Here is a 12,481-nt window from a genome sequence, read left to right on the forward strand (position 1 = left end):
ATGGAAGCTTAAGGCCTGGCCAGACTGATGCCTGATGTGGCCCCCAGTGCCATCTGGGAGAATGACATCGTGGCCATTGACACCCCCATGAGTCTATCTACCAGTTTCTGATTGCCATTCGTCAGGGAGGAGAAGCGCCGCAGAACGAGGAGGGGAGACCACCAGCCCCAACGGGCCTGTGGTACCGCACCATCTGCATGACGGACAGCAGTATCCAGCCCAAGTACGTCTTCGACGGCACACAGCTGCGCTCAGTTTAGGAGAGCTGGCCGAGCGCTGGAGCGGCGGGCAAGGAAGAGAAGCAGCTGCAGCAGGCCCGGGCTGCTGAGCTGGAAGAAGAGGTGGAAAAATTCACCAAGCAGCTGGTGATGGTCACGAAACACCACGATGATGAGTGAAAACATCTGCTGAGCCTCTTGGGCATCCCATAGCTCGATGATGCCCCTAGTGAGGTGGAGGCCAGCTGCACTGCCCTGGTGAAGGCTGGCAAAGTCTACACTGCAGCCACCGAGTACAGGGACCGCCTCAGTTTTGGCAACCCCGTGCTCATGCACCACTTGACCACCAGCGAGGCCAGGAAGCTACCCATCCAGGAGTTGCACCATGCTGGGCCTGACCTCAGAGCAGTTTGTGGATCTGTGCATCCTGTTGGGCAGTGACTACTGCGAGAGCATTGGGGTGTCGGCCCCACGCGGCTGTGGACCTCACCCAGAAACACAAGAGCATCGAGGAGATTGTGTGGTGGCTCAGCCCCAGAGAATGTCCAGTGCCGGAGAACTGGCTGCACAGGGAGGTGCAGCAGTTCTCCCTGGAGCCCAAGGTGCTGGACCCCACCGGTCAAGCTCCTGTGTGGAGAGAAGCAGCTCTCCAAGGAGTGAATCTTCAGTGGGGTCCGCCGGCTGAGCAAGAGCTGCTAGGGCAGCACACAGCCGCTGGATGGCTTCTTCAAGGTGACCAGTCTTGGTCTTCAGCCACGCACAAGGAGCCAGAGCCCAAGGGTTCCACGAAGAAGGCAAAGCTGGGGGTGCTGGGGAAGTTAAAAAGGGGGAAGTAAACTGCTGTACCCCTTGTCCCCAAAGCACCTGCCTCTGGTCCCTTCAGAAGCCTAAGCTAGGAAAGGCCACAGGGCTGGGGAGGGCTCCACCCTTCTCAGTAGTGCTTTCCTTTGCCTTGGTGTTGTGGCAGGAAGGTCACAGAGCTGCTGCTTTCTCTTGTAGCTCAGGAAAGTGTCATGCTCAAACCTGGGCTCAGGCAGGGTAAAGGACAGTGGATACATTGTGACCTGACAGTGATAGCCATGTGTTATAAAGCAGGAAGACAGAGGGGAGTGGTAGGGCAGTGGTTTCTTGGCTGGCCTGCTGGGGGCCCATGGGAGGCCAAGGTAGAACCACACTGTACTCTCTCTGGTTCAGCCTCCATCCCCTCTAGAAGGAGGGAAGAACTTCTGAGAGCAGGAAGCCCTGCGTTTGGCAACAAAGGTTTAACCACTGGCTGCATCTTGAGGTGGGTGGGAACTTGAACTCGCTATGTGATGTGTTAAGGTGTTATTCAGAGGAGTAAGTCGGTGAGCTCTTGCAGCCTTTCTGGGCAGTTGACCGAGTTGAGCCTGGGATTAGACACTGGTTTCTTATGCTGTTTTTGTTGTAAAGATATGTACAGGAAAAACAATAAAGTGGTAAAATTGTCCTGAAAATAAACAATCAAGTGAAATAAAATGTAAAGCAAGATGTAATTCTGCAAGAAAAGAGCGACAGACCCTATGAGAGGGCAGTGACAGTGGAAAATATTCATTGAAACCCTGAAGCAGCTTCAGTCAGTTACCTACTTGGCCCCTGTATGCATTTCAGTTTCCGGTCCAATAGTTTTGTTTCGAGACAGGGTCTCACTATGCAGTTCTAGTTGGTCTTGGATTCACTACGTAGCGAACTTGTAATGATCCTCCTGCCTTAGCCTCTTTGGTGGGATTACTGGCATGCGCCCAAGGAATTGGAAGAACATCTCATCCCAAGTAGACTATGTGCAAGCTGAGTCCCAAATATAAGCAAATAGCTTCAGTTTCTTCATCTGTGATAAGAGAAAGGCAATTTCAACTTTATAGGTTGGTCTGTGAGCTTCCAGTGCAGTAATTCACGTTAACTTTTTTGAAATATTAATTGTGCGAGACAAATGCTGGTTCATTCAGGCACAGCCTCATTTAAAATTTTATCCTTTATTCACACTGATCTAGGGAGTCATTTCGCAGGGTAAAATATGACCATTGTACCTGTTAAACCAAAGTGACTCCATTTTGTCTAACATCCCCGTTTTGTCTACTAGAGCTTCTTGTCTGTGAGAATCTGTCCTCTGATTAACCTTGTAAAACTACCCCTGGTGACAGTTCATATTTAAAAAAAAAAAAATGTTCCGAGAAAAACTGCAAAATATATCCTGACATCGTCCCCACCCATTAACCGCTAATCTGCTTCTGTAACATGAGCTTTGCCTCCCTGCCAAGTTCCTGCTCGCAGCTCTGTAAAAACCCCTGAGTTTGAATGCCCAGGACACTTCTCTGAACAGAGTTGGGTCCCGGCCGGTTTGAATAAAATTTTGTCCTTCTTGGCTTGCACTTTCTCCTCTGGTTGATACAAGTGTACCAAGGAATCTATTCAAGATGAGACACCTGAATCTGTCAGGAACACAAAATACATGAGGGGGTGTGGCGCCTTCAGCCTAGTACGCATGTGCAGCTATGAAAGCTGTTAGGTCTGCCCTCGGCGCCTGATTAAAATATTTAATTTGGGCTGACAAAAGTCTCATAGCGTACTATAGGTATTTTTACTTTTATTATAAATGCCCTTACATTATTATTAATTTCTGGGGCAGGCTAAAGCATGTATTCCTATTGAGGTGCCTTTTGTCCCATTGTAAACTCATTGCAGTTAAGGAGGATGATGTAATTTCTGCGCCAAAACAACAAATCTTCCCACCTCACAGGGCCGTGGGGACCGTAGAAGACCACTTAAACTCAGGCACTTCCATAGTTACCTATTTTCTTGGGGGCGGTGCCACGTGTGGACCCCACGGACCCCGGCGACACCGCCATGTTGAATCTTTCCTAAAGGGTTTTGTACTGGCTTTTCGCGCTTCTGCGGCCGTCGCTCCGCGCGGTGTTGCCGGACAGGATGAATGTGATAGACCATGTGCGGGACATGGCAGCCGCGGGGCTGCACTCCAACGTGCGGCTTCTCAGCAGCTTGTTACTGACAATGAGTAATAATAACCCGTGAGTTGAGTCGGGGAGCGCCCTGGGGCAGAGGAGAGAGCGGCGGCGATTTGGGAGCGGGGGGCTGAGGTGGTGCGGGCGGAGCCGACTTGGGGCGCGCGTTGAGCTCCCCCGAGCCGGCGCCTTTTTTGCCGGCGCCTTGAGGGGACGCGGCCTACGCGGAGGCTCCGAGGTCCCAGGCCCCGGGTTCGGGCTGCTTCCTGAGGCACCCGTCGCCGGCGCAGCGACTGTTATCTCGCTGGGCTGAGTCTTCCCCCTCTCCTGGCTTCTTCCCGAAGGACATTTCCTTGCTGCCGCTCATTGAAACCTGGTCCCTTGGTTTTTTTGTGCCTTCATCCTACATTTGGGATTGGTGTTTACCACTGAGTGCCTCGCGAGGTGGTTGAGAGCTGCACCTGAGACGGATTCTCACGAGCTGTAGGAGCAGTGCTACTGCCTTGCATTGAGGCTGCCGTGCTTTGAGGCTTAGACCGAACACAGGCCTTCTTCCATTAAGTGGCTTGAAATCTTCCATTACCCTACCATTCTTTCTCGGGGCTCTTGAAGCCAAGCCTTCGCTTTACTAGCTGAGTGATTCCATCACCTGGCTCTGTCCAGGGTACTCCAGCCTCCCTGGCCAGAGCTTGTTCTCACCTGTGGGAGTTTTGCCCTTGCTGCTCCTGATGCTTCATTCAGATTTCACCTCAGATATCCCTCGCAGGGATCCTTCTTTGACTAAAATGGTCCTGTTCTCCCACTTTCTTGTTCCATGCCCCTGTTTTGTTCTTTGTGTCATCTATTCAAGAAGCGCAGTGCCTGTGTGTAGTCCCTGAAAGTGCCTAAGAAATGTGTACAACCTCAGGGAGATGAAGTACTTTAACCAAGTTCACATGTCTAGTAAGTCTCCTTGGGCTTCAGAATCTTCCTTCTGTGGAGTGGAGTAGACAGTGCCTCCAAATGGCGTGGTGGGATCTTCTGCTCTGTGTGTTCCCATTTGCATTTGGCGGGCTTCACCAGCTGCTGTAGGTCAGAAAGGAAAGGCCTGTGAATGCCTGAATGCAGCTTCTGCTCCCAGTTTCATTTTTATCACTATGCTCTGGACTCAGCAAGATGCATCATTTTACCACCATCCACTTGGTGTTGACAGTAAGGAGCACTGGTCTCTGTCAGCCTTCTTTTGTTTATTCTGGAGCCTTCTTTTGGTTCTGAATGATCTGTCAAAGCGTACAGTTTCCATTATTGGGGATTAACACGGTAGTCATTACTCTTGGTTCTTGAAGATGTTACGAGATAGCTTGAAGCGGTTTGATTCTCTGGCTAGACTTCGTTAGTTGGTATATACCTTTTCATATTTAGTTAGATTAGCGGTTTCTTTGCTTCCAGAGGCATTCTGACCTTTATTATTTTGAAACTTTTTTTCAGTAGTTTTGCCTTTGTGGTTTTTTTTTGTTTGTTTGTTTTTTGTTTTTGAGATGAGGTCTTGCTGTGCAGTTCAGGCTTGCCTTGAACTCATGATGTAGCCCAGGCTGACCTTGAACTTTAAGTGATCCTTCAGCTTCCTAAGGGCTGGGTATTGGAATTGAACCTTGCATTTGCAAGGCAGGCAGCGGAATCACTGAGCTAAATACCCACCCCATTCTATTCTTTCATTGACATTTTCTTTAGTATTTGAGGAGTTTTGGGGTTCATAATTCAAAGTGATGAAGTTTTTCTTTTCCAGGTCTTCAGCCCTTCTTTGGTAATATTAAATTATTGTGGTCACTTCTCTTTGTAACTGTTTCTTTCTTTCTTTCTTTCTTTTTTTTTTTTTTTTTTTTTTTTTTGAAACAGGGTCTCACTCTGAAGTTGAGACTGACCTGGAACTCACTATGTAGCCCAGGCTGGTCTCGAACTCACAGCGATCCTCCTGCCTCAGCCTCCACCGTGCTGGGATTACAGGCATTCTTTGTAACTGTTATCCTTTACATTTGTTATTAGCTGGGGATGGTGGCATATACCTATAATACCAGCTGATTGTGAGGCAATAGGATTGATAGTTTGAGGCCAGTTTGGGCAATTTAGTGAGAACCTGTCTCCAAATAAAATTTAAAGCTAGGCATGGTAACTCATGCCTGTTATCTCAGCATTCTGGGAGGCTGAGGCAGGAGGATTACAAGTTTGATCCCAGCCTGGATAAGCAATTTAGTGAGACCCTGCCTCAAAATGAAATAAAGGAAAAAGAAGGGCTGGGGATGTAGTTTATTATGAAGACCCTGGGTTCTGCCCCTAGTACAAACAAACAGTAAATGGAGTTAGAGCCTGGTGTGCTATAATCTCAGCACTGGGAGGCTGGGGCAGGAGAATTGTAGTCTAGGCTACATAGCAAGTTCACCTGAAACTACTTAGAACTGTCTTTAAAAAAACAGAAGGGCTGGGCCAGGGATTTAGCTCAGTGCCTCTGTTCCTGCCTTGTAAGTACAAGGTCCTGAGTTCAATAAAAAAAAAAAAAAAAAAAAAAATGTTGGAGATGCAGCTTAGTATAGAGTGGTTCAGGTGCTTGTGTTCAATCCCAAGTATCAGAACACACGTGAAACAACCTTTGAATGGGTAATATATCAGACTGTTAAGATGGCTTGGATTAGAGAAGGTGAGGAAAAGATGTATCATGTTTTCTTTATATAGTTCTGTATTACTGGATTTTGTTTATAGGTATCATTGCTTTTTTTTTTTCCAGTACTGGATATCAAACTCAGGACCTTGAGCTTGTGAGGCAGGAGCAGTGCCACTGAGCTAAATCCCTGACCCTATATCATTGCTTTTTTAGGAAGTAAGAAAACTATTTAAGTCTGTTATTTAATATAGTGTCCTAAGATGTGTTCACCATTGTTTGACTTTCATGCATATCCTTTTAGGGACTAGTGCTTAAGGAATTTAATATTTTGTGAACTTGTTATACAAGGCTTTGCGCTAGGTTTCTGTGAACACTAAGGAGCTGTTTTCTGACATTGCAAAATAACCCATGTAGGGGTATGCTTTCTTTGTTTTCTAGTGAGTTGTTCTCCCCATCTCAGAAGTACCAGCTTTTGGTATATCATGCAGATTCTCTCTTTCATGATAAGGAATATCGGAATGCTGTGAGTAAGTATATCATGGCTTTACAGCAGAAGAAAGCCCTAAGTAAAACTTCAAAAGTGAGACCTTCAACTGGAAATTCTGCATCGACTCCACAAAGTCAGGTAATTGAAAATAGAATTGATTTTTGTTTTTTGGAGAAAGACCAAAACATTTTCTTTTCTTTCCTGTTCTGGGCTTGAACCCAGGGTCTTGTGCATGCTAAGACAAGTGTTCTAATGGACCAGGGATTTAGCTCAGTGATACCCCCACCTGCCTTGCCAGTGCAAGCCCCTGGTACCAAAAAAAAAAAAAAAAAAGACAAGTGTTTTACCGTTGAGCTGTACTCTTAAGCTCCAAGACTGAACTGATTTAGAAGATGGCTAAGATTAGTTATAGCAGATGGTAAAATATGTAACTTAAAGGGCAAAAATTTAGATACAAGACTGTGTTCAGTGATTAATCTTCATCTTGTATTTCTCCTTATGTAAAAACCTTTGCTTTCTTTTTTCTTTTTTGGTACCAGGGATCGAACTTGGGACCTTATGCTTGTGAGAGAGGTGGCAGAACCTCTGAGCTAAATCCCCGGTCCTAACCTTTGCTTTCTGAATTCAGGAATGGAAGTCATGTATATCATCCAGATAGGATCATTCATAAAAATAATTAACATTAGCAAGGTGTGGTGGGACATGACTATAATCTCAGCACTTGGGAGGCTGAAGCAGGAGGATCTCTCAGAGTTTGAGGCTAGCCTGGACTACATAGTGAATTCAAGGCCAGCCTGAACTATATAGCAATACCGTCTCAAAAAATAGGAAAAAAAAATAGCTTACATTTAGTATTCAGTGTATCAAGCAACATGCAAAACTTTTCATGAATGCATTGAATCATCATGGATTTATTTGGGTTTTTTGTTTGTTTTGATTTTTTGAGACATTGTCTTGCTATGTAATCCAGTCTCGCTTGAATTTGTGATGACCCTACTGCCTCAGCCACCTAAATGCTGGTATTATAAGCATGCACCACTATGCCTGGTGTACACTTTTTGTGTTTTGAGACAGGGTCTTGCTATGTAGTTCAGGCTGGTCTTGAACTCATTATAGTATATCTTAAACTGGCCTCAAACTTGCTGCAATCCTCCTGCCTCAGCTTCCCAAGTGCTGAGATTATAGGCATGTGCTACCACATCCAGCTTATTCTGTTTTTTTAATGTGTGTGTGTGTGTGTGTGTGTGTTTGCTGGGGGTACCAGAGAGCAAACTTGGGTCCTTCTGCTTGCAAGGCAGGTGGCAGAACCACTGAGCTAAATCCCCCCCGGCCCTGTTTTATATTTTTTTGTAACAGAGTCTTCTAGTTTAGGCTGGCCTGGGATTCCTTATGAAGCACAGGCTGACTTTGAACTTGGGATTCTCATATCTCATCCCCCTGAGTGCTAGAAGTACAGGCTTATGACACCATGCTCTGCTACAATTTTGTAATAATTTGAAATATATAGTTTATGTGCCTTTAAAGTGCAATTTAATGGGCATAGATTGTGCAACCATCAGTGCTGTCTAATTTCTGAAAAATGTAATTGCCCTAGAGAGAATCCCATGTTTTTTAACAGTCTACATTTCCACTCATCTTTCCACCTCCGACAGTCACTAACCTTTGTCTTTTTATGTGCTGACTATTCTGAATGTTCTGTATGAATGTAATTGTACAATATGTGGCCTTCTGTGTATGTGTCTGGCTGCCTTCACTTAGCATGTTATTTTTAAGGTTGATCTGTTATGGCATGAATCAGCTTTTTATTCCTTGTTAGTGCCAAATACTCCCTTTTACTGGATATGCCACATTTTGTTTACCTATTGATGAGTTGAGGGACATTGATTATTTCCACTTTTTGGCTATGAACAATGCTGCTCTGAACATTTGTGTATAAGTTTTGTCCTGGATAGCTGTTTTCAGTTCTCTTGACTATATTCCCGGGGGCAGAACTGCTAGATGATATAATAGCTCTGTATTTAATGTTTTGAAGAACTGCCATTCTGAAGAGATATAGAATGAATGCCACACATTTTGAAGAGTTGTGTTCCTTGTCTCCTAGTGTCTTCCATCTGAAATTGAAGTGAAGTACAAAATGTCTGAATGTTACACAATGTTAAAACAAGATAAAGATGCCATTGCTATACTTGATGGGATCCCCTCAAGACAGAGAACTCCCAAAGTAAGTTGAATTAATAGATTGTTATGAATTTTTCTCCTTCCCAGCCCTCCCAACCCTGCTTTTCCCATGTCTTCTCTCTGTTAGGAGGTCCGTCTGAGCATTTTACTCATGACTCTAGCTCTCACTTTCTTCCTCTATGAATAGGTTAGGGATTGAGAGAGGTGGATGAATTATATTCTTAAGAGACTTTTAAAACTCAGCTGATGCAGATGATAGCTGGACAGTACTACAAGTGCATATTCTTTTTTTATTTCTTGCTATAGGGCATAGTGATTTGCAGAACCCATCCACAGCCAGATGCACTCAGAGGCTGAGGCAAAAGGATTACAACTTTAAACCCAATCTGGACAACTTAGCAAGAAAGACCCTGTCTCAAAATAAGTAAAAAATGACTGGGCTGGGGATTTAGCTCAGTGGTTCCGCCTGCTGCCTCACAAGTGCAAAGTCCCAAGTTTGATCCCTAGTACCAAAAAAAAAAAAAGCTGGGGATATAGCTCAGTATGAAGGCCCCGGGTTCAATTCTTAGTACCACAAGAACTTCCAGGTAGCAAAAACACTTTTTTAGAGCTTAATTTTTTGCATTATCAAATTGTGTTTGAGTTGACATCATATTATAGTGAAAAATGTACCTTTAACTGAAATCAGAAAATCTAGGGTCTTTTGAGTTTAGGGCATATGACCTATGTGCGTGTGAACTTGACAAGTTACCAATCTCTGAGAATCCCCACCCCCTCTTATTTTAAAGCAAGGATAAGTGTTTTTTCTATATGTATTTCTGTATGTGTGTTTTTCTTTGTGTAAAAATAACCTTTCTCTTTTTCTTTGCATGCTATGGATCAAACCCATGAGTTAGTGTACACTAGGAAAATGCTCTACCAGTGTAGCTCTACCAGTGAGCTACATTCCTAGCCACACAGCCACCTCATGTATACACAAGGGCTTGTACATACTGGTCAGTTTTTAGTAGAAGGGTCTTGCTGTGTAGTGCTGGCTGGCCTTGAACTCACAATCATCCTACCTCAGCCTTGCCATTGCTGGGACTGCAGCAATGTATCATCACACTTGGCTGCCATGAAAATACATTCTAAGTACTATTCTAAGTAGACTGGCTGGCTGTCAAAACTTTTTCTCAAGGGCAATTTGAATCTTTGCTGTTAGGGTTAAATGCATATCAGTAGTTACTATTCTGACATACTCTCATGTCACTTATCATTTTCATTTTTTGAAAAACTGTTGTGAGCCGGGCATGGTGGCACATGCCTATAATCCCGGCACTCAGGAGGCTGAGGCAGGAGGATCGCTGTGAGTTCGAGACCAGCCAAGGCTACATAGTGAGTTCCACGTCAGTCTCAACTACATAGTGACAACCTGTCTCAAAGAAAAAAAAACAAAAACAAAAAGAAAAAGAAAACCTGTGTGCAACTTGTTTAACAGTAGGGAATTTTATTGGTAAGATGTCTGTGTATATCCTCTTATCCATAAAACATAAGGAAACTAAGCAATAGGGAGCTCATGCATTTTAGTACTTCATCTAAATGTTGATAAGTTTTAAAGGTTTCAAACTTGATGAGAACATATTTAAGTACTTCCTTATATTAAGAAACTGTTTATTGAATATTGGGGTGCATGTGTGTGTGCCTACATGTTTGCATGTGCATCGAGGCTGGAACCCAGGGCCTCAAGCATGCTACAGTCATGCTGTACCACTGGGCTGCGGCCCCAGCCTTATTTTCTGAGTTTTAAAACTAAGATGTTTCCTTAGTATATTTTATGATGGTGCCTTCTGTTAAAAACACTTGGAAATTTATCATGAACTAACCTGTCTCATAATTAACTTGAATGCTAGGGTTTTTGTTTTTGTTTTGTTTTTTGAGACAGAGTCTTATTAAGTTGCTCATGCAGGACTCAAATTCTCCTGTCTTAGCTTCCCTCTATGCTGGGATTACAGGCATGTGTTACCATGTGTGCATAGTTGGATGCTACATATTAAATTGTGTTCTAGTATCCTGGGAAAGTCTTCTTACCGTAAGAATAATTTTTTTGTGTGTATGAAGAATATCTGCTGCTGTACTCTTTTTTTTTTTTGGTACTGGGGCCCATCCTTGCCCTTGCAAGGCAGGCGGCGGAACCACTGAGCTAAATCCCTGGCCCACGTCTTTCCTTTAGAAGAAGCCTTTTTTGCAGTACTGAAAGTTGAACCCAAGGGCTTGTACACATTAGGCAACTCTGTACCACTGAGCTATTATCTCTGCCCCTTTTTATTTACTCTTTACTTTGAGATAGTGTCTTAGTAAGTTGCCCAGGCTGGGTCAAACTCCCCTTCTTCCTCAGCCTCCCAAGTATCTGGGATTACATATATGTGCCATCCCATCTGACTTTTGAAGCTGTTTTTGTTATAGGCTGGGTGTTTTGGTTTTGTTTTTTGTTTTGTTTTTTTTGAGACAAGGTCTCACTATGTAGTTGAGTCTGACCTGGAACTCACTATGTAGCCCAGGCTGGTCTCGAACTCCCAGCGATCCTCCTGCCTCAGCCTCCCGAGTGCTGGGATTACAGACATGCGCCACCACTCCCGGCTGGGTGTTTTTGGTTTTGTACTGGGGATCGAACAAGCCATTTTTATTATAAACATTGACTAATACTGTTACATGTTTTACTAGAAACACCATGATTTCCTTCATAATGACTTGCAGGTATTTGGGGACATATTTTTGGAAAATGAGAAATGCAGAGAAGTTTGGCTTTGGGGCATCCAATGCTTGATGCTTTCAGTCCTCATTCTTAGAGGGACTTGAGTGTTTGTTAGTGTATGTATCTTTCTCACATTAGAGCTCGTGTAGACAGGAATAAGCAAATGTGTGTATCTCCAAAGTAAACCTATAACATTTACAGTTTTCTTTCTTGCCTGTTAGGTAGTTAGCTGGCTTCTCAGTCTGTGTAAAGGACAAGGAAATGAGTCAGAACACATCTAATTGAACATCTGTTGATATATAGTAAACACCACACACATTCCCTCACATTTTAAATGAAAATTCCAGTGTTTGATTATATTTTGGGGCTGAGGATTTAGCTCAGGTGGTGCTGCTGCCTGCCTCACAAGTGCAAGTCCTGAGTTCGATCCCTGGTACATCCCCCACAAAAAGAAAGAGAGACTTCATGTCTAAAGAGTTGAAGATTTACCCAAATATAGCAGTCTTTTTTTTGGTACTGGAGATGGAACTTGGGACCTTATGCTTACGAGGCAGGCATTGGAACCACTGAGCTAAATCCCTGGCCCTCAACTTTTTGGAAGTAAAACATACCAACTTAAAATTTCAACTGCTTCTCTTTGTAACTGTTTTAAGAAGAATTGACCTTTTTACTAGATAGTACTTGAAACTCATTCTTTCAGAGTGACAGTCAAGTAGCTTAAAGGAAACTTGGTATTTGTTGAAATTTATTTCTCTCTCTCTCTTTTTTGAGTCATGGTCTCCCTATGTAGTTCAGGCTGGCCTTGAACTTACTATGTGGCCTATGCTGGCTTCGAATTTATAGCAGTTCTCCTGCCTCAGCCTTCTGGGTCCTGAGATTACAGGTTGTTGAGATTTCATCAATTTGTTGTTAATAAGCAGTAAAATTTTATACACTTTGAAATGTTGATACCCTGAAATTTCCCTTTGCATTTTCAAAATAGGCTAAAACGGATATCTGAGGCCACATGAAAAATTTTATTTCTAGTATTTTATTATTTCACTGCTTGAAGTAGTATGGATTAATGATACACTAAACTTGTATAATGTAGCTGTATTATTGGAACTGATGTTGTTTTTCAGAGCCATTCTTTCCTTTTTTTTTTGCAGTACTGAGGATGGGAACCCAGGGTCTTGCACATGATAGGCACGCACTGTACCACTGAACTATGTTCCTGGCTCTTTTTAAAAACTTGAGTTGAATCTAGCTAAGCTG

The 12,481-nt window shown here is 43.7% G+C and overlaps 1 protein-coding gene and 1 pseudogene across 4 annotated transcripts in view; both read left to right on the forward strand.

Moving 5' to 3' along the window:
* Positions 1 to 2,622, forward strand: LOC104848440 (annotated as a pseudogene).
* A 410-nt stretch (positions 2,623 to 3,032) lies between these two features.
* The window catches only part of Anapc7 (anaphase promoting complex subunit 7), a 32,866-nt gene continuing 23,417 nt past the window's right edge, over positions 3,033 to 12,481 (forward strand). For 2 of the 4 annotated variants that reach the window (XM_010604419.3, XM_033762447.1), the window contains exons 1-3: positions 3,033 to 3,262; positions 6,246 to 6,456; positions 8,420 to 8,539. In XM_010604419.3, the coding sequence (XP_010602721.1) occupies positions 3,162 to 3,262; positions 6,246 to 6,456; positions 8,420 to 8,539 (432 nt within the window). In that variant the 5' untranslated portion in view covers positions 3,033 to 3,161. Of the gene's footprint in view, positions 3,263 to 5,978; positions 6,048 to 6,245; positions 6,457 to 8,419; positions 8,540 to 12,481 lie in introns of those variants that run through there. The other 2 variants (XM_010604420.3, XM_010604421.3) reach the window with 2 other exon arrangements.

This window comes from Fukomys damarensis, unplaced genomic scaffold, assembly GCF_012274545.1.
Source record: "Fukomys damarensis isolate Sample0158 unplaced genomic scaffold, DMR_v1.0_HiC HiC_scaffold_12, whole genome shotgun sequence".
Classification (NCBI taxonomy): domain Eukaryota; kingdom Metazoa; phylum Chordata; class Mammalia; order Rodentia; family Bathyergidae; genus Fukomys; species Fukomys damarensis.